Consider the following 23,148-nt stretch of genomic DNA (forward strand, 5'->3'; position numbering starts at 1 on the left):
TATATTATGGAACACGATGCTCGTCACTTGGAATATACATAAGGCTAATTGCGTTCTCTCCTCTGAAGCATTGCTGACAAACTGTATTTCCTTGGCAAGAACGGACTGCCAACAAGGAACATACAGGTCCTGTCTTTAAGGTCTCAGTCAAGCTCTGGATCATCTACCTAGAAGGAGCTATCAGTTACACTACCCTCAGTGCCTACTTACCTGTCAGTCATACCCTAGACAAAATTTGGGTCTATTTTGGCATCCCTTGCCAAAACACTACTAAACAGTTTAGTTTTAATCCTTCATCTCCTTTCAGGCTACCTCTGTGCAATGAAAGCATGGAAGTGATGTTTCAACCACTTGACTGCTTCAGAAGGAAAACTAGTAAATATTTTGGAAACATTGCTGATCCAATTTAACATTTGTTTACAAGGCAGTCTGCCTCAGGCTTATGCCTGTATACTCAACATAAGCAGGGATCCACTCATGCAATTCAAACCTTTCACTGATGCAACTAGCAGATTGCTGTAAAGCTTTTAAAGCCGTTGACATTATTATTAATTAGGGTTCCTTGCATATCAGAGCAAGTAACCTTTCAGTGATGTCTGGATGATCATGTCTCTGCTTAGAAATATTCTGACAATCCTACAGCTGCTTTCCCATGCTGCTTTGCACACGCTTCTGACTTCTCAGTCTGCTTACCTGTGTGTCTCCATCTCTGAGGTCACAGTAACCAGATATTGCCTCCCTGTTTTATTGCTGGCAGGCTGTTAAACTGTCCCTTTGCACTCTGATTCTTCTAGGATCAAAATACTTTGTAAGTACTTTGACCTGGCTATGGCTAGCTGCATGGCCTGCCCGCTCACTGTTTCACCAAACCATGTTCTGATCCCGGACCTTACCCCTTCCTTTAGAAGAAGGTGAGAAGTAGAGGAAGTCGTGGATCCAGGTACAGAAATAGTAACATATTTGAAGGAAATCTCATAATAGTGACTGAGTAGGACTCACACTCAAAAGAACTAGTCGCTATATAAATGCTGTACTGAGTTCACACAAGGAATATCCTGCAAAAATTGGTGGTTTTCATTTTCAGCTTGCTGCTTATCAATATAATTCTTTAAACCCTAAATATCATTTAAATAATTATTTATTAAGTCATAGCTATGTCAGGGCTTTCTGAAAATCCAAACCTTTATATTACTTCCACTTTTTGCCTGGACTGAAGGGGGAGGAGCATTTAAGCAATAGCTGAAATCTAGCCCGATTTCATCTTTCACAAGGCCTTTTTGACCTTTACTATTAACTGCACCTTTCCAGGTGTCCTTGGAATGAGCATCAGAAGAACATTTCCTAATATTGATGTTATAAATCTGCCAATACAAGTTACAGTTCTGCCCCCAGTTTTTCATTGCATTTGCATTCTTTTCCAACTATACAACAATGATTTGGAAGTATTTTGTCACTGTTCTCTTCCAAAACTGCATTTAATTGCTTTCCAGTTTTTTCTTACCTTTCCCTCTTCTAGTACCCAGCCTCAATACTGAATTACATTTACAGATCTTATACAGTCTACTACATAAAATCATGTTGCCTCTCTAGCACCCACACCAATTCTTTCTTCGTTCTTTTACACACACCTCAATCATCATCTCACCATTTTACCTTCACCTGTCCTGTCATGTGTCCAAAGTACCATTTAAAAGCAGCCCTCTCTAATCCATATAGATGACCTTCCCTGAGTTTGCTTCCTGCTTCTGAGCTCACTGTATTATCCACAAAAATTCTGCATGTATTTTTACTTATACTGTCTCACCAACCTCACACTCACCAGTTCAAGTATTTCCTCCACACTCAGCCTGCAGTCTTCATGTTAGTGACATATACAGCAAAGGTCAAATGACTTTTTAGTTATCTATGCCACTTTCTATCAATCTCTTTTCTGTAACAGTAAGTGTCTTCACCTGATTTGTGAGTATTTTCTCTTGTGATGACAAGAGATGAAGACATTACCTTAGTTACCTTTCTAGGCTGTTTGCACTATGCAGTATAACTCTGGCTGATTGAAGAAAGCTCCCTTTAATTGAGAAGACAAACCTGTTCTTCAGCTCAGATCACACTGTTTGTAAAACTGGAATCTCAAATGTTTTTCTAAACATTAAAATGTACCCACAGTCAGATACACATATTCATAGTAGTGATGCCTATATCAAGTCAAAAATCTCATGTCCCTAGGAAAATCTGTAGTGACAAATAGAAGCTTAAAGAAACACATCAGTCCAGATAACATTAAGCTGCTATGTTGATGCTAGGGAGTCAGATTGGGTTGTGGTTGTTTTCAGAGTAGTAGTATATAATGTCACTACACTCTGACTTCTCGTAGCAAGAGAGAAGCCTGCCAAGTGTAACAAAACTTTGCCAAACAAAACCAGTCAGCATGTGCTACAAGAGCTTTAGCGCAGGTTCAGAAGATGTACAGAAACTAGGCACAAAACAAAACCCAAACCCTTTCAAAAGCCTGACAGTAATTGTGACTTCACTAATTTCTATTACTAAAAACAGTTGTGAGAAATACACAGAAAAAGTTGGAGCCTTTAGCATTTTCCCTTTAATACAAAGGCTTGGTATTGGTCATCAAACAAAGATTCTACTTCAATAACTTTAGCAACTTCTGGGATCATCAGTTCAGCAAAGCAGCAAGTTCAGGTACTACAGCATATTCCACACCTACAGTCAAACGAGTTCCCCAATTTTTTGCCAAACTAAAGGGAATTTATAATTAGCAAGACAGTAGTACTGTTGATACTTTATAAATCTGTTTGTGCAAAAAAAAAAAAACCCTCAATTTTTCTTTTGTATTTTTTCTTCATTGCCCACTGTAATGTAGAGCCAGGGCCCAAAATACAGCATTCATTTATTTTAAACAAACCATTTATTGATAGGAATCTGTGCATGTCTCTGCTCTTAACTTGATCTCAATCAAATCATAAAAGCAAAAAGAGACTACAGTCTTATTTTGAGAGAAAGCACAAATTAATCAGAGGACTATTGTTCCACAGTTTGACCTGAGATATGAACAGGCACGGCCCAGGTGGGGAAATTGACTGATTTTGTAGCCAATTCAGCAGAATGTAGCCATATAAAATTCCCTTTGCAATGCAGGAGAAGGAACATGGGCTCACCTCTTAAGTACTAGGCAAGAAAATGCAGAAGAGCAGTTATACCACAGCCTCAGTATACACCTCACGTATGTACTTTATATCTGAGTCTAATGTCACAGTCTGGAAAGGAAACGAAATACTGAGTTTGAAGTACAGAACTGGGAGCTTATTCTTCATTTTTAATGTTAGCTATCATCAGCTCACTGAACAGCCCTGGACATGCTACTTCACTTACTTTCACTCCCTCTTCAACTGTATCTATAAAATGGAGGTGATACCGCTATTTACCTGCCAGGGAACCCAGAAGTTTGACATTTGCAAATGACTATTGTAACATCCAAAGATAATACAGTATCTGATTATGTATCTGTGTCCTTATTTTCTTATTTAATTTGTAATGCTTATGGTTAAATACTTCCCACATTACTATGGGTTTATCCTGTATGAAAGGTGATGGTATTTCCATAATCTGCAGCTGCTTTTGAAGCAAAAAACACTTCAGGCTGAGTTTTCCTGACATATAATTGCACCTTCAGTCTCTTACAGTATATTAACAGTTTGGTACTAAGCACGCAGTCTCCCCCACGGTACCAATGATGTTATCTTTGCTATTTAAACACATTAGTTTGGGTTTTTTTCAAAATCTGTATGCGAACCATGAAAGAAAGTTTTATTTTGGACAGAAAAAGAAAAGTTTCCTTACCTCTCCTTTATAAATCTTTCAAATAATGTTACCATGCACGACTAAGGAAGTCAATCTCACACTTCAGAATAGTTGTATCCTGCTGGCATCCAACTATTGCTACTATAATCACAGTTGCAGCACTAGGACTTGACCACAAGCACAAATAGAAGGGAGCAGGGAGTATAAAGGAGCGACATTTTTCTTATTTAAGGATATTTACATTTTTATAAATTGAGACATTTAATAAGTTTCAGGCTATAGCCAAAACCAAAAGTTCTAAATAGTTTCTTGTTATTTAAGCTTTCATGGAACTGTTCTTCTTAAGAATTAAGTCCTCCTAGCAAAAAAAGTAGCTAATTAAATACACCATGCAATTTTGTATGTGTCTCTTCATTGTCAGTAAAGGTTAGGAAGCACAAGAACTGGATTTGCAGGACTTAATTGCAGGCAGCTGATGTGAAAGTTACAAACTGTCATTCGTGACTCAGTGTTAGACATATTGTCAGCTATGGATTAGTTGACAAAGCAATGTAGTCTCAGTATCGATTCCTCCAGCAGATGTTTCATAGCTCTGTCCTCTCCTCAACCCCTAATCCAACAAGGCCGTCAAACAATCCCCGCCCATGCAGAGCAGCGCCTGCTGCTGCCCAGCACCAAGGGCCACGCAGCCACCCCGAAGCGCTGTCAGCCTGTGACAAGCACAGTGAGACTGGGACAGCAGCCATGGTGACTCCCAGACAGAGGAAGCTCACAAGGGCAGGAGAAGGGAGTCCCTACAATTTGGATATGGCCTCAGCAGCTACTCAGGAACAGAACATCTTGGATGACTTGCATACAGAATTCCCAACAACTGGAGAAGACTAACAGAAGCCGTATCATACAGATTTTGGAGTTCCCTTCTCTAATCATTACCAACGGCTATTAAGGGGCTGTGAGGAAGCATTCCCTATGGATCTCAGAATGTAAACATCATCTCTTTTCTGTTACTGCCATCCATAATAACTTGGCATGTGTATTACCATCACATACACATTCTCCAGGCACAGGCAGTGAAATCCATCACTGAAATATATTTAACTTCCCCTCCTCCCCACCCCCAAACTAGTAAATAAGTGTTTAGAGAGGTGTGCCACAATGATCCTGAGTGATGCACTCTGTTCTCTAGGTATGGTCATGTTAATACTGGACATATGCCAGCAGAGTTATTTGAAGAACAGTAAATCAGCACCTGTGTCTCAGTATCAGCTATGAATGAGCTTACACAAATGTGCCTGTTTGCCAGCTGGCAAAACACAGAAAATCCCAGAGCTGCCAACCCAGCACATCTCCATCCAGAACAGAAAACTAAACAGATCATTTAACTGTGCTTGAGAAATTATTATGGAAAACAAGACAAAAAGCCCACAAACATTTCTGTGCCAAGGGAATCTTGCCGCCTGCTTTGCCCCTGGGAAACTGCACAGTGATACTCAGATTGGCACAACTTTTCTTCCAGAAAAAAAATCAAAGGCCCAAAGGACGCTGAACTACAGAAGTCACTGTACTAAACACAAAAATCCAACCAGAGGGTTATCTCTTATTGCAAGGTCCCATTGTTACAGTATCAGAGTGCCTTATTGTTGACAGAATTTGCAAGCATTCTCACTAGTTGTGAGGACAACAAAGACTTACCTCAGACATTCAACATATCAGCTGCTCAACAAGAGTTAGAAGAGGCCAAGTTTCCAAACAGGGGATACATACACTTCAAAATGGACAACTTTACATTAATTTACATTCCTTTTTTTGACTGGGTATTCTTTTAGCATTAAGTTTGTTTCAGTGATTTCTGTTCTGGCTTTTTACTAAAGAAACAAATCCTTCACTTTCAGGGTATAACAGTAGTTCTGCCACTTTCCAAAGATTGATTTCTTCAGCAGAGAAGCTGTCTGACCAAAGCAGAGAAAGTGAAATATTGCATAAGCAAAACTCTTTCCCCTGTTTATTAATTTGCTTCACTCTACAGTATAGTTTTAGACTTTACCTGCAGTGATGCCAAGTAGGACTGTAGGAAAAAGTATTATGGAAACATGGTTGTGAAAATTCTTAAAATTTTTCAACACCACTACAAAAGTCAAGGCTTTCATTAGATCTGCTACCTGGTGACAGCTTTTGAGTCACTCCCAGTGTTTCCTCAGCTGATGTGATAATTATGACATGCATATCTTAAGACTTCTAGACAGAAAATAAATAAATAAAATCAGGACTTATTTCAGATAACAAATGTGAACTAGCCCTCCATTCTACTTTGTATTTCAAAGCATTCTCAATTCTGCTAAATGTAAAAGTGCCCTGCAAGTCAGACAGGTAATGCTGAATTTTAATGGTACTTACACGTGAGCAGGGATGAAGTGAGTATTTTGACCCAATTGTGCAATCCATAAAAACCTCATCTGTGTTATTATTCTTTAACTCCTATATTAATGACCTGCTGGAACAAGGCCTATTTACTACTACTACTCCCCACAAACTATGCCCTAAAAAAGCATTGGCTAATTAAGTGACAAGGACTAGGATGGCAGCGACTTGGCACCTCGATAACCAAAAAATCATTAGCAAGAGGAAGATAACTGCCTGGTTTAGTGGTTACCATACAAATCATCTTAGCAGTTGGTAGAAGGGTTCCAAAAGGCTGAGACTTCACACATCAGTGTGAGACAAATCAAACTTACAAGACTTCTACTTTGACTAAGAAAGTACCAGCATCCTCAGGATTTATGCCTCATCTCAGGCATAAATTAGTGGCCTCAAACTGTTGGTAGCTGTAAGTTTCTCAACAACTTGCCAAGCTTAATCAAGAACATTCTAAAAAAACCCAGGATGGCTATAAATATCACCAATGAACCAAAAGGAGAGAGAAGACAATTTTTGGTTGCTGAGGCTGTCCCCACAGCCACTTAATTTTTCAAAATAAGCACAGTTCTTATTACAGCTTCTAGCCATTGGGCCTTATTATGCCGTTTTTCCACTACACTGCAAAGTACCTTCAAACAACTGCTTTCTCATTATAAGACTGTTAATGCACTGTAATGACATCAATTTTTATACACCAAACACATTAAGACTGAAGTCATTCACTGAATCACTTTTCTAGTTATTAAACCAATTTTTATTGTTTATCTTTCCCCATGTGTTGACACCAAGTGTTACAGTTCTCCAGCTTTAGAAAATAACTAATGTTGAAAAACTATTTAATACATACAACTAGACAGTTTCCTACAAATACTTCACAGGATAACTAAACTAAAATACCTTTTAAGCCTATTAAATAGTCCCACAAATATCAAGAATACTGTGTGATCTCACCTCTAACGTTTTACAGTTTTTGAAGAACACCTATATTTGTTCAGGCCCTGATCAGGCTGCTAATTCCAGAGGCAATCAAAGAGGATTCCTTTCCTAGTGCAAACCTTACACTAAATGTTCAAAACAACACATTAGAAGATGAGAGAACTTTGAAACTGAAGCAGTAAGGACAAAGAAAAACTGTGAGAGAGATTTGAGGTTTCCTGTGAATTTTCACATTATCAGCTGATTTCTACTTCAGTGCTGCCTTCAGAATATTTTTAACCTGAATACCAGAAATACTCCCTTATGAGTTATGCATAAAGACATTTCTGTTGAACTTCAAATTTCTAAATCAATAGTGTTACTATTTTGTTCCTTAAGATAAAAATGACAATCATTCTAAATACATTAGGTATGAGAAAAGCAGACATAGATGACGGAAAGCAAGCCTTCCAGATGCTTTCTCACTTCCTTGGTAGATTTTTACCACCCCTCTGCCAAGAGCTTCTGCCCTCTCAGCTCAACCAGATGACGGGGCTGTTCATGCACATAGTCTTCACAGGAAGTCATAGTAGCTTAATCTACTGCTGGAGGTTTTTCAGTCCAGTGTGGCTGATGATGCAACCACTCCTCTCTTGCTCAATAAAATTGATTCTTCAGAGATACCTGGGAGTTACCAGAGACGCTGCAATGGGAGATACTATCAGCTTTAAAGAATAGGTTAAGGAGATGTCTATGAAGAATGACAGATAAAGCTGCTTTTGCCCTGGGACAAAAGGATGAAGAGCAAGATGACATGAAGTCTTTTCCAACCCTATGCTTTTGACTCCACAAATCTATAAAGCAAAGAAAAACACATAAAGACATACAGTGTGGTAGGAAGGCCTAAACAGTAATAAAAACGCCAAAGCTTGATGTAAGCAAAACTTGCAGAAAGCAATTATGCCTAGTGGGCAAGAATTAGTTTCCAGGAAAAAAAATAAGTGCAATTATCTCCAGTACGCTACTAATGACAAAAGAAAAACTCTTGTCACTACACTGTAAGTCTGGGGACAAGACACACTGTGTAACAAAGCTATGGCTCCTGCAACACTGAATCTCACATACAGCAGCTACCATAAAGAAAAACACCTACATACAATTAGTTTTCCTATTGTCCTCTACACAAAAAAAACACACAAGCATTCTGCCCAATTAACTGATTTTATGGAGATATTAACGTCACCTCGAAGAATGTAATTTTGGCCTAAAGTCTGGTGACAAAGCAATGAAACTGTTCAAAGAAAAAGCCAAGAGCCAAATTCATCCCTTAGTTTGGTATTAACAAAGAAATGAACTTTTTCCTGTTGGCAGTGTTTATGTTAAGAGTTTTGAAATATTAATCAAAAGGGTATATTAAGGATTAAGAAAAGCTTGTCTCCAGTTGAAACACCCAGAATCTCCTTGATTTACGCTGACATCTAACCCCTTCCCCCTTAAAAGAATTCAGGGGGCAAGGTATTGGTTTGACAGTCCTGAAGACTGACATCCCATTTATGCAGCAAACAGGTACACACAGAGGAGACAGTAAGAACTTGCTTGTAGAGTCCTGGGAGTGTGCTGGGGCCTTGTCCATCAGGAGGAAGCTCCATACCAGTTCTATTCTTGGCTGTCCTGCAAAGACTGGTAATAATGCACAGACCTGCATTTAGATTTAAAACATATTGACAGTTCAAATATTGCAGTGCCTGCTTATCTGTCAAAACCCAAGTTAATAAAGATCCCAGTTGTGGAAAGTGCTGTCTGCAAACTTTGAGCCAAAGTTTGATTCCAACACCTTCTCCAGTGTGATTTCGCTGAGCATGGGCTGCAAACCAAGCAGCAGCTCCCTTGCCTTGAATTCAGATTCTCTTGCCATTTTTTCCGCACTTCTTCCTTGTCCGTTTTGCAATCATCCTCTCCTTTTAATCTGAATTGGCATTCCATTCTCTGCATGCTCATTTATAAAACTACTCAAATATCTTCTCCCCAGCTTCCTTCTACACACTCACATTTTACTCTTGGAAGAAGGCCTCCGTTGACATGATATATCACTAAATGCCACAGGAAAACTGAATCCTCTGTCAGTAACGAGCTGCTAGTAGAGTCAATAAGCAAACAGACAGGATCAGCTGTAGAAACAACTCAAACTGGGAAGTTCTAGCCATAAAACAACAGGTTAAAAAAAATTAATAAAATATGGCCCAGATACACCAAACAAGGTTCTAGAATCTTCTATAATGGAAGCTTAAATGACAAGCCAAAAATAGCTGTCAAGAACAGATAACATATACTTGAGCCTGGCTCAGCTAAGGATACTGTAGTAGTTCTCATAACATCCCTTCCCAGCTTTACATTAATTTTTAAAATTAGGTGATTAAGGTTTATTAAGCTAATTGTATAAATGTTTTACAATAGCAATATACATACATGAACACACAGACTTCTGTAAGACATCTGACTTCCTGCCACAACCCACTACAACTCGATTAAAGACCGGCTAATGATAGCTCAAGATACAGTCGTATGTGACAAAGCAGCACAAGATAGGGAAGTCTTTTACTGAGCTTCCAGAGGAACTGAGCTAGGCCTCCTGTTACTCAGTATTCTGCGTTCGCTTCCAGCTCACCCATAAAAGTTGCCACTCAGAAAAATTTGAAACTAAGTTTGTAGCATTATGCTGTTTGCATTATTTCACTAGGAACTGAAGGCCACTTCCTATCTTAGGTCCATCTCAGCAAAAATTAACATACCCAAATGAAAAACTTCACTACAAACAAGGACTGAAGACTACAGGACAGGAGACTCACACCCATTAAACATAACGCACTATGATAACAAGTGGTGTGCGTTACAAAAGAGGGCGACACAAAGCAAAAGGATAGTTTTTACATCTCTTGACTCTTACAAGGTTAAAAGCACAGTTCAAGGTGGTCAAGACTGTGGCCTTGTTGACTTGAGTTCTGTCTTCAAATTTGATCTCTGCCTGTCCCAAATATAATCTTTGGAAGGCTGCACTAGCTTTAGCAGCTTTGTCAGAGCACGTTCCCTGACAAACAGAAATTATCTTTCTCCCTGTTACACATGTCAGCTCTCGAGCTATTGGGGAGCAGGAGCTTTCAACAGTTAAGCCCATTGTTACAATCGCAGTCAAGTGTCCCTGCGCTACAGAACTAATCAGAGTGACCCAAACATAAATTATTTCCTCCTTTTGAATTATCTTCTGATAGTACTGCTCATTAGATGGCTAGGTGTATTTAAAACAGCAGAAGCACTGTCTGCAGTGAAACAACTATTTTGAGCATCCAGAACTGCTCAAGACAAAACCATGAATTCTTTCCTGGATGTCAAAAGACTTCACCATTCCTCAACAGTCAAACCCCTCAAATTCCCCAGTGACCACACCTATACAGCAACACGACCTTCCCAACATGCAAACACACAGAACACTACTTTGCACAATTCAATATTGGATCAATGATCCCTGTTTTCATATATACATGAATAACAAACTGCAAAAAGTCCATTTTTAAAATTCAGCCAAAGTGTCGAAGTATTTCCAGTCTCTCTCAAAAGTTCAGCTACAGAATGCAGAGCCAACAAGAACACCTGAAGGAATTTTCTAGCAACTTGAATATTTAGTACTAGCTTTGAACCTGAAGGTATATTTGAATAGATGATGATCCTGGATTTTTAGTCCGGCTGCTGTTCCAACACACATATTTTATAATGAATAGTATCTATTTCCTAATACAGTATTTAGTTTCAGTATGATGCTTATCTCCCCCACAATTACTTATAGCTCCATCAGCCTTTACTGGTCTTCCCAGCTAAGAATTTAAAGGTTTGGGATCATGGCTGGGCATTGTTCATTTACAAATAGTCTTTGCCTAGCTCAATCTTAAAAGCAAACTTCAGTGTTCTGCACTTGCCATTGAAAATTAGCACAGGCACTAGTCAGTCAGCTGCTTCAAACTACATTGCTAATAGTTTGACAAAGTACAGTTTTTCTAAACTAGTTTCTATAATACTTAGTATTCAGGTGAACGTGTATTTTAATTGTTTAGTGATGGCTAACAAAATCAAAATGCTAGTTTAATACTTTATGCTGAATAAACCGAAGTTTAATTTGTGTTTGAATAAAGGTGCACTAGAAATTCTAAAAGATCATTCATAGCATTAATATATATATGTAAGCTGTAATGTACTCCTATTCCCAAGTTAAGAGAAGGCAACTTCTATCCACTGTGATAGACTACATTTAAAAAGGAGTTTCCACAGAAAAGGGTGGAGGGGAAGAAATCTCTGAAAACAATTGTCAGTTACATAGCAAAATAAAAATCCCAAACCATCAAAACAGTCCAAGCGTTCTTTGCTGAATCACTTGAGTGAACTCAGTGTATGATACTCACAAAACAACAGACAAATATGTAATTGAAAAATATCTGATGACTTGGGGTTTTTAGAGACACCTTTGCTAATTTAAAGGGAAGGTTTCATTGCTTTTGTAAAGTTACTTACACACTAAGTCTAGAACTATCCTGGACTTTTCTTGAGTTCAATCATTTAGCTGGGAGCCTGCAGATCAGACTGAACTTTTAACTGTGTCAAACCATGAGGCTCTCCTTCCTGGAAGCACATCAAGGTTCCTGCATGAAATCTGATCATCAGCACAGTAGGATTAATGACAGAGGTGGTCAAGCTGACAAACTAGCAGAACAGAAACCTGCTTACAACTGCATCTAAGATAAGGTCGTAATGCATTCTCACCCCTTTGTGCCAAAAGTGAAGCGAGGCCTTGTTTGAAACTGGTGTGAAAGAAAAGGCTTTATCACTCATTGTCTCCCTGCAGGAGGTCTGTGGTTGTTTCTGGGAAAACAGACACTAGATACTCAGACTACCATGATCATAGCTTACTGAAAGGAGGAATGGCAGGGGAAGGTTTTAAAAGAGTTAGCAGACTGCCTTACACACAGGAATGTAAATCACATATCAAGGGTTTCTCTCAATCAACATAAGTTCTCAAACAGACGTTCACCCCTGTATGCCACTACTTGACTAAACCAAGTTCTCTCTTAAAATAAGATATTCTTAATAAATCAATTATTATGAATGCTGGAAATTTACCTTTACATTTAGCCACTTTTTCCCCCCACCTATTTTTATTTCCTAACGATCAATAATACCATACATTTCTGCTGGATATGCAATCACCTTGCCTCAGGGTGCTTCTCCATGATGCGCCTCACCAATGCATGGTAGAATATTATAGCTATTTCACCTAGTAAGTCTGTTCACAAAGTAGGTAGCCATTTAACTACAAAACTTTTTGATGTCCCAACATAAATAGGACTGGCAATACTACTACAGGATAAATTCATAATCTTCAGCACTGGAAAATCCAAGTATTAAAGAGGGTAAAATCCTGAATTTAGAGAATAGGAAAAGACACAATGTCTAATTAGCAATGCTAATTGAGATAAATCCAAGACAAAACTACTCCAAAACATGAATTCTGAAATTCACACAAACAAACCAAGGTCTGTTATTGCCCCTTTACTTAGAGACGACCCAAGTCTACTGGTACCCTTATACACTTCACAGTAGCTTTGCCATAAAAGCTGTAAAGATGTGTTCCAGTGGCACACAAGGCTTGAAAAATCAGTTCATTACACATTAAGAAATGTCTGAATATAAAGACAGTTGCTACAAAATGCATTACAGAAAGTTTTCTAAACAGGAAAATAAGAAGAAAAACAAAAAAACAAAACCTTGTTTTCAATTGGTATACAAGATGGCTTTATAAAGAGCTGACATGTACCAAGTCTCCTACACACCCCAAATAAAATTCTTCATGTCTGCCCATTTGAAAGAATTAAACACTTGTGTTAGTGGAAATTAAATTTCATATATCTAGCTAAACAGAAACAGTTCTGTGGAATGACTTGTCTTTACACAAGAGGAGATCTGAATGCCTTTAGGTATTAAAGCAACATAAAAATCATTTTCATTTTCTAATTCACATATCTATTCACAGAAACAAAGTGGGATAAGAGGTTTTTTGGTTTAACTTCTTAAAGAAAAGACCACATGAAATGTCACGGAATGGACATAATGTATTGTGAGATTAAGTTTTCTGGCATTTCACTGAAATGGAAATAATTTGGAGGGTGACTTCGTTTAAAGGCAGGAACGAGGACAAGGAAACAAATTATTTTTGCAATGCCTGAATGCCAACTCAATGTCCTATTCCTCTATGTTAAACCTTACCAGAACAGTCAGAACAGCAGAAATATCACCAGCACTATAAACCTGGGGTTGCCTGTATGGTTTCACAAATTGCTTTACAAAGATCTTATCCACTTTACAGATTCATAGCAGCAAGTCACTGACAACATCAGATTTTCTCATTCATATTATTTCCTTCAAACCAATCTCTTGATTATTTGAGTTAGAGGCATGGCATAACAAGCAGCAAAGGAAACAGAGAAGAGCGGCTAATTGTATTGTAACTTCAGTGCAATAAATTTTGTGGTTTCAAGTTCAAGAATCACATGTAGATCACCTAACACATATGCATCTAGTGTTGGGAGGCAAAGACTACCAAAGGACTGAGTACAATCCCACAAAACTAATAATCTAGCTAAATTAAAGACATTCACACTTACACATGAAAGAATCAATAGCCGTTGGTGTTTAACGCACCACGTAAATGCAAAAATACATTGCAGAGGCCAAAGATAAACCAATTATTTTTTTAGCTTTTACTGTTTCTCCCAAATAGCCTCTGCAACTCCCCAAATAAATTACAAGTGATAAAAAACAGCTGGAAGAGTGACAGAGGAAATATTTGAGACCTGCAAGTTCTTCATCACTCATCCTGAGCAAAGCAAATACAAAAGCAGTTGATCAGAGAAAAGTACTTCTGCAGATACTCTCGTACATTCTCAGCACCAAACATGAAGCAATCAACACGAAGAGAGGAAAGAACTAAACACACACCTTGAATACCTCAGAGAAGAAACCAGAGCCAATTTTCTCACATGTGAAGTCATCAAGACGGGTAAGTCTGGAAAAGGCACTTATCAGGGCTCTGTATGAAGAGGTACATACTCTTCCCATCTGGGATACAGTCCCTTCTCCTCCAGCACCACCATCAAAGTCTTCAGTGCGCTCCAAGCGTGGTGGAAATCCTGCTATTGAATTCCGCTTACTTCGGTCCATTTTGAAAACAAGGTTTTATTTTGCTAAGGAAAGACTTCTCACATCTTAGGTAATTTGCTGTCTTCTCTACTCTTCTTGGATCCTAAAATACAAGAAATTGAGATTACCATTATTGTAAGCATATCTAATAAGTTTGATAGGACTCCAACACAGCTTACACCATTTTAAGGGAATAAGAAAAAAAAGCAGAACATATCCAAGTAGGGGCATGAAAAAACTAAGGGGGGGAAAAAAAAAAAACACAAACCACCACAACCAACCACACAGCATCATCAGTAAAGACAATCTAATGAACTTTTCCCTTAGATTCATTGAAATACCTTATGCTCTGGCTATTACGAGATGAATAGGTTTGGAACTCAAAATTTAACTGGTAACAACTTTCATTCCCTCCCCACCCCCTTTCTTTTTTTACTTAAGTTCTGGTTGCTAAAGCAATCAAATAACCAGGAGGAAACCCACAAAATGTAACGTTCCGTTCTACTTCAGTAGCAGTTGGTGACCAACCTACTGCTATTGCAAGAAACCATTTCACATTAGGGACTGAACAAAGGATCCCTAACTATAAAAAACATCAACTTTCAGTTGACATAAGGAAAATTATTAGCTGTCAATAACAGTAGCTGGAGCACTAAAACCTTTGTTTTTAAAGCTTCCACCTATGAGTGTTCCAAGACCAATTCCTTAACTGGCAGGAACACAAGTTTATATCCACTAAAGATCTAGCCCCCAAATTTATAAAAACATCAACAAACCTGCTACAAAAACAAAGTATTCTTACAAGAAACTGCCAGAACTATTCTCCCCACAAATACACTTTGTAAAGCCATATTAATTTCAGTTCAACTGAAAACACAGGAAACAAGCTACATTTGCCAAGTAGGAGAAAAGAAAAAAAAAGGGGGGGGGAACACAACAGTAAGGGATTTTTTTTTTTTTTAATTTTTAAGAGGATGCTGAATTAATCGGGATGACTCTGGAGCCCATCAAATTCAGCTTGGACTGGCAAACCTGACAGGTGGCCTACTTTTTTTTTTTTTTCTTTAAACCTTAGACTGAGGAGGTTATTCATCTTTTCACACTTAACTCTTCATTTACAGCAATTTGGTGAGCCCCTACAAAACCTGAATAAAGTGAGCAGTCACAAAGAGGACAGATTTCTCTCTCTCTTTTTTTTTTTCCCTCCTGAGAGCGAACAAAAAACTGGAGGGAGGGGAAGGAAGCAATAAAATTTAAAAAAAAAATGCTGGACAAAATAATCACGAAGCCAGGAGCACGCCAGGCAATTATACTTCTATTTATACACATGCACAGAACCTGAATAATACACCAAATTTGAAGAGCATCTCAAAAACAGAGACACACCAGCTGTCCTTTGAATATATAGCAGTGCTGCTATACCCATGTTTTGAATGCAGTGTATCTTTCAGAGATGCTCTGTGCCAACACATCAGAAAAACACAGAGCCTTCCTGCCTTCAGAAGAAACCTCTGTTGAACTACGTGGAATTAATTTGAGGGTGTCCTCTCCAAAAAAAAAAGAAAAAAAAACCCACCAACAAAAAATCCCATATTTTTCAAGGGCTTTTATTTCAAACATCTTAACACTCACCTCTCTAAATGGGTATAAGAGAGTCTTACCAGGGCTTGATTAAGAAAATTGAATCTCTCTCAAATCCCATGTTGTGGTATTCCTACAGAATTTTACATGCAGACTCGCACATGCATGAGCTTACTGCACTTTTCAGATTATAATACTACACAGTCTAATGTTATGGTGTGGCTGACTGCCACACAGAAGATCAGGATCCAATTTCTGACCTCATATTCTTGCCCCATGAGCCTTGAGGGTCTGGAAATGGTACAGAAGCACCATGGGAAGATAAAGCCTGTTATATCTCCCCAGCTGAGAAAAATAGCCCAGAGAACCTCCTCAGCTACAGAGGAGATGCCCAGCAATTTCCAAGGCACGCTTAAATAATTCCTTTTGATCTGAAAGGGACAAACTAACATTTGGTTACTTTTCAAAGAGAAAAAGAAAGAACTGCCTGTGGAAGGAGGGTAGACAGGAAACCACCGTGTTAACAATTTATTTTCTGGAACAGGAGATTCAAGTATCTTTGCAGACTAACCAGAAAACCTCCTGTAATTGAAGAAACAATGTTTTAGAACTTATTTGCATCAGAGTAGTACCCACATGCACTAGACACTTTCCAAGGAAGGGAGCAAGCACTTGCTCCAGCAATGCACAGTCTGACACGCCAGTATCACAGTAACACCATATGAAGGGTACCCTGGAGCTTGTAGACACCCCTGCTAAATCTAGTGAAACAACACATCCACCACACTGCAGCCCAGCAAACTAAAGGAACTTGTAAATCAGGACTGTAAGTTTAAGTAAGTCCTCAGGCAAAGCAAGATATATGCAAAAACAAAATAGAGAAGATTGCTGTTGTCTTAACTAGAGGAAGATACCAAGTTAGGTAAGCAATCTTAAACAGAAGGAAAAGCCTAACTCTGTCTTAAGTATCCAGATACCATTAACAAAAGTCAGCTCTCAACATAGTCTCTAAATCTACTGAACAACAAAAAAACCCCACAACACACCACCCTCACACATACACATCCTTTTGATTGAAATCACATGGTGAACTTTGCAAAACTCTATACAAATCCCACAATGAAAGAAGAGATTCAAAGTACTTCACACAACATAAACCCCAAAAGGTTTTGCCATCTGGATTCCCAAGTAACCCCTTCCTTCATTTTTGCCTGCTAGAGTTTGCCTTCTTTCCAGACAGCTACACGAAATTCTTGGAAATTATTAGGATAGAGCTCCATTTGTCTAGTTTTCTGCCCAGGATTGCATACACAGTATTAGAGGAAAATTTCAAGTAGGCACAATTCCAAGTGGGCCTCCTGTCATTTTGGCCAATTACACTAATGATCACATTCTCAATGAAATCAACCAAGGTTTAATTGACTGTCAAGTCAGTCTGAGGTACTTTAATTTACTGCCTTGTATGGTTAATTAAAGTGCACTGAACAGAATCCAAGACTATCCTGCAACGAACTAAAAGGTGGTTGGGTGGGTTTTTTCATAGTAAAGTTCAGCTTAAAAACTCTTAAGCTGTGCTCAAGAGCCAGTTAAAAAAAAAAAAACAAAACAAAACACACTAAACACTCTAAAAAAATTTCCCAATAAATTCTCAGCTTTCAGACCAATTTTTCTGAAATCCTTATACAAGAAAAATGCACTCCACTCTGCCAGACAAAAATCATTTAGAAATCCACCTCTCAAAATGCATACCTGCCCTAATTATCCATTTATTACATTACTGAAAAGCACAATTTCAGAATGTTTCATGCCCTACCACATTTTAATTTGGTTTAAAAAAAACAAACCTTAAAGAAAAAGTTATCCATATTAACATTATATTAAGATCAGTTTCTCTACTGCATGAATGCATTGAGTTTTTAATTGTAGAAATTACTATAAATAAAAATACTATAAGCATTTATTTGGTTAATTAGACATTTGGCTTTCAAAACCAATGCATAAGTCTGCAAATATTTAAAGATAGAAACCCCATAACAGCACATCAAGTTATACCCCACACATCAATTTAAAACTAACAGGTGACATATATTAGCCAGTACTTAACATTTTATACTTCATAGACGTAAAAATGGATAAGGCTTCTCAACTTCAGCAGCATCTCTTTAACACCTCAAGGCATAAAACAAGATCCTTCCAAAAACATTTCAATTCATTACTAAGACTTTTTCTGTCCCCAGTATCTTTACAACATGTGCATATTTGCACTCAAATGTCAAACTCACAATTTCCTAAAAGATGGCCTTAACAACAACAACCATTTTTAGACACAGAAGACTGTCGCTAGGCATTCAGCCTGGAAAGCAGTAAGTCTGGTGGATGCATGTTATTAATTTGAAAAGGTTTTCTGAAGAACAAGATGCCAAAGCTTTGACATAAGTCATTTGCCAAGAGTTAACTATTTAAACTCATAGTCTGATGTAGCTTCAAAACCCAGCACTACAAAAACATGAAGGAATTATGCTGTCAATGTCACTCAACAAAATATCAACTTGGGGGGGTGGGAAGGGGAAGAATTCACTGTAGTAATGTGCAAATTTCAGAAAACCTTCAAAGGAATGTAAAGAACAAAATCTTCCCAAGACTGAATTGACTTTGAGATCAATAGCCTGGATTAAAAAAAATAAAAAAAGAAAAAAAGAAAAAATGTTTGAGAATGAAACACAAGAAATCAAACTAAACAGGTAAAGAGAACCAGGCATTCCACAATTGTCTTCTCAACTGCTGTTATCCACTTTCCTAACAGAGGAAAGTTCCTTGGTTTGTCCATAACTTAGCTGCTTGTCTTTGGGAGAAAGAGAATATCAAATATTTACAGACAAGGCAGCTACAAGCACCAGAGCTTGCACTATGTTTGGCCCAGCTCGTCCTGAAGCTGAAGTCTTTTTGACTACTTTTATGAGATTAAGTCTTAGGGTCCAGTTTAAAGTCTTAATTATGACATTACACTCGAACATGAAAATCCCAACATTTTCTATTTTCATTTAGGTAACATTTTGCTTTAATTTTATCTCCCCTGTAGGGGATAATTCCTAGCTCTAGCCAGTACTGTCATAGCATAAGCTTCCCACAACTAGGGCTGACATTCCTCAGAAGTGACCTGCATTAGCCCTACCACACCACTCCAGAAACTGGAAGTCTGCTAAACTGCATCATGGTTTTATAATGCAAACAAACCTCCACTAGAGGCTAAGCTGAAACAAACAGTTCATTTATTTTGTGACTGCAGCCAAGTCTGAAACCAGTAAGAGAGACTAGCCATTAACGTACTGCAGAGCTCAGGATTCAGGGCCAAGGTTGTAGGTTTAAAAATATTTGCATCAAGCATAGGCATAAATTCTGACACATATTTAGAAGGCAAATATAACTGGGGTGGGAGGGGGAGATTAAAACCCACAAACAAACAGAAAACCACTTGATCCTTATGCCCACAGTATAACTGCCAACAGTTTCTAGGGTCCAATTATAATAAAAAACTAAACCTCTACAGAAGAACTTCGCAAAAATCCATTCGTCTCCTAGCCTGGTTTTAGTCACTCCAATCCACAGTGCAGACAGACTCCAGCCTAGTTACAGAGCATCGTTAGAGTTAAATAATCACTCAAGTAGACCATGTACAATACACAGCTGCTGCTTCAAATGGATAATTTTAATACATTATGTTTGCCTAACAAAACAGAGCTCAGTGAAGACACTGAGAAGCAGCTCATGCCTTCCAGGTATCAGCAGGCTGACATTTGCTTAGCTCTTGAGAAAAACAAGGTGAATCAAAGCCTTCCAATACCAACAGGTATTGTAACATCTCAATAATCAAAGAATTTCCCCCTCAACCTCTCTACCAGCTTTCTGACTGAAGGCTGACAGCTCTGTTACCACTGGGGGGGGGGGGGGGGGGGGGGGGGGGGGGGGGTGGTGTTTCACAAGAGACAAGAAGCAATTTTCTGTTGTTTTGATGCAGCCAGTGAGACAATCCAGCACAGCAAAGGCAAGAAAACAGAACAAGAACGGTTGAAAGAGGGATGAAGATAAAGTAAGCAACCTGGATTTCATACCTGACTGACCTCTCTTAGACAAAATCTTACATTTATATATTGTCACACAAGACAGTCAATATTTGTATTTTCCAGCTAAAAGTATCACCTCCACAAATATTTAAACACCTTCTGTAATCTACCCTTAAAATACAGCTGAAAAAACAGTGAGTGTTACTGGTTTCATGTGACAGTGAAACACCCAGTACCATATTTACTTCAGGTACCGGCTGCACAAATGGAACAGTAACACAGTCTTGACTAATTTATTTATGAATTTTTGAAGTGAGAACACGGCTTCCCAAATCGTTGTTGTTGAGGTACTGGAGACACTGGAGTCTGCTGGTATGTACATATCAATCTGAAGCAAGCGCCCAGGGGACCGGGAAACATGGAACTCACAGTTTGTGAGCCACAGACCCAGAGTGTACAAAGTCAGTCGTCAAAAGCAAAGTTCTCAACTAACTCCGCTCCTGGCTGCAAGAACTATTACAGTTCTCCAGTGCAACCAATGGGACAATCATATCAAGAAGTGGCTTAGCCACTACCAGAAATGTGTTCAACTTAAGAAAAAGTGACAGGACCATACGAAAAGAAGCTTACTATCTAAGTCAGAAAGAGGACTTGGCAACAGACAACAGATGGAGCCTGTGTGATACAGTTGCCAATTATTAGAGGTACTTACTGGTAAATACACAACTTCAGATGAATACATTGGGGAACTAAAAAGCAGGAAAAGGGCTTTAAAAAAAATTATGAACATTAACCTTTTTTGATCTTGCCTAGAAAAGCACGTATTTTTGTGCCAGGCTGCAAGATACCATGCTGCAAGGATACAATAAAAAGCTTTGCTATTGTGCAAACGCATGGTTCTCAGCTACAGGAAGAACAAAGAAAGGGAACCTACGATGCAAGTGAACCACAAGCTTCGCTCTTTTCTGCAGCAGACACAGAAGCCATAGTCCCCTCCTTTAACCCTGTATTTCTTTCATGAATTTGTGAAGTCATTTACATAAAGAATTACAATGGCAAAAGCAAATGTATAGAATTGGAGCGTATAACTAGGTTACAGGAGGCCTATACCACCAGAACACCTCATTTGGACCAACTTCCTCCTTCCACAGTCACAAAAATATTAAGCACTGAAGCAAGGATTGCTCCGTCCCTATCTCCTGCTCTGCTCCCACTGCCAGCTGTTCATTCTGAAGAAAGCACAGAACATATTCCAAGCATAAAACATCGGAGAGCACACACTTGCCACCAGGTACAGTGAACACCCCCCTTTGCATTCAGTTCAAGCTACTCATGTTTTGCATGCAAGTTTTACATGAAGGCAAACCAAAATAGACAATGGAATTAACACAGCCGTATCTACAGCTGCACAGTATACTTCTGCAAGAGTCAGAAAATGACATTTTTATTGGCCTATCAGGATATGGTATGCAACAATAATTTCCAAAGATGATGACTAAATGGAAAGGTTTATGACTAGTCCACTGGGCATATCAGAGTTTCTCATAAAGAAATCTTATCTTAGGTTGTAAATTCCACTACCTAATTAAGTCCGTAGAACTGCGAGCCTGTTGATTTTGCAGACAATAAAATATGCTAGAACTCTGATCTCTACTAAAAAAAAAAAATCAGTTGAAGCACAAAGGCTTCTCATAAATTAGCCTAAATACTAGCTGTAAGGTTTTTTTAGGGGGACAAAAAGAAAGGTATAAACTTAAATAAAATTCAGTTCAGTACTCTTGAAATTTTAGCTTTCAACTATCAGGGTACCAGAATATCCAAGCAGAAAGTCCCCCGTACTTAAAGCAAATACAGTTCCCACCCTCAAAGGAATGCAACGTTAAGGGCGATCATCTGCATTTACACAGTACCTTTCATCTGAAGGCCGCAAAGCAAACATACATGCACATACACCTGAACAGTCGAGCCTGTCATTAAAACATGATTCATGTATTCTTACAGGGTAGCACTTAAAATAGCAAAACCCGAGCCAAGTTTTCGCACCTCTTGGCAAAGTGACCATTTTCAAGGTAATCCCCGAGTGGCTGCGCACAGATCCTGGCCGTGTCCAGGCAGACCCTTGCCCCCAGATCAGGGCACGGGTTTCCGCAGCCGGCTTTCCCCGCAGCGCCCAGGCGTCCTGCAGCACCCGCTCCCCCTCACACCTCGCCCCCGGGGGCCAAACGCAGCCCCTCCACGCACCTGCTAACCGAAACGCATCACTCACTTCACTGCACTGCCGGGGGGAGCGGGGGGGACCCCGCCGCCTGCCCCTTCCCCTCCGCCAGAAGGGAGCCCTTCCCCGGAGCGGCTCCTCTCCTCCCTCACCGCCTTCGGTGGCTGCCTCCCACCCGCAAGGGCCCTCCTCTGCCTGGCTATCCCCGAGACACGCGGGCCGCCCTGCGCCCCTCGCGCTGCCCCCAACCGCCGCGCGCGCCGGCCGTTACCTGAGCGGCGGCGCCAGCAGGGCCTGCGGGCGGCGCGGGCTCTCATGGCCGCATACCCCACCCGCGGCCAGCCCCCAGCCTCTCAGCAACCCGGCGAGGGTCTGCCCCGCCGCTGCGGCAAGCGAGGGGGCCCCATGTGAGGAGGGAGCCCAGCTGCGGGACCCGGGACCGTGATCGCCGCGGCTCCTCCTCCCTCGGCCGCGGCCCCCGCCTCCGCCTCCTCACGCGTCCTCGACCCAACAGCGCAGGGGCGGCACCCGACCAGGAACCGCCCCCCCCAGCAGCCAACCGACGCCGGGCGGGGCTGGATGGACGGCGGAGATCGGCCAATGGAGAAAAGGAAACTAGTTGGAGGGACTCGCAGGTAGTCCACGTGAGTGCCCCTTTCTAATTGGTCATGAGGCACTTGAGAGGCAGGCGGTTTGACCAACCATACGAGAGACAGCAACTCCCGAGACAAGAGCGGGAGCCAGTGGCAGAAAAGAGAGGGGGGCGTTGCTAGGGGCGCCTCGCTTCCACTGGTCAGCCGGTGAGGGTGGGTTATAAATAAGAGAGTGAGCCAGTAGAAGTGTGGTGCGCTAGTGACGGACAGGCGGAAGAGCCAATCCCCGTATGTTTATAGGCAGTGATAGGCGTGA

At 39.9% G+C, this 23,148-nt stretch overlaps 1 protein-coding gene across 1 annotated transcript in view; it reads right to left on the reverse strand.

The window, feature by feature from the left end:
- TESK2 (testis associated actin remodelling kinase 2) overlaps positions 1–22,730 on the reverse strand; it is an 82,930-nt gene extending 60,200 nt beyond the window's left edge. Inside the window, exons 1-2 of the mRNA XM_068406908.1 lie at positions 22,511–22,730; positions 14,182–14,485 (exon numbers count right to left, since the gene is read on the reverse strand). Of these exons, the coding sequence (XP_068263009.1) occupies positions 14,182–14,403 (222 nt within the window). The 5' untranslated portion in view covers positions 14,404–14,485; positions 22,511–22,730. The remainder of the gene's footprint in view (positions 1–14,181; positions 14,486–22,510) is intronic.
- Positions 22,731–23,148: the final 418 nt, after the last annotated feature.

The sequence above is a fragment of the Nyctibius grandis genome, chromosome 8 (genome assembly GCF_013368605.1).
Source record: "Nyctibius grandis isolate bNycGra1 chromosome 8, bNycGra1.pri, whole genome shotgun sequence".
In the NCBI taxonomy this organism is placed as follows: domain Eukaryota; kingdom Metazoa; phylum Chordata; class Aves; order Nyctibiiformes; family Nyctibiidae; genus Nyctibius; species Nyctibius grandis.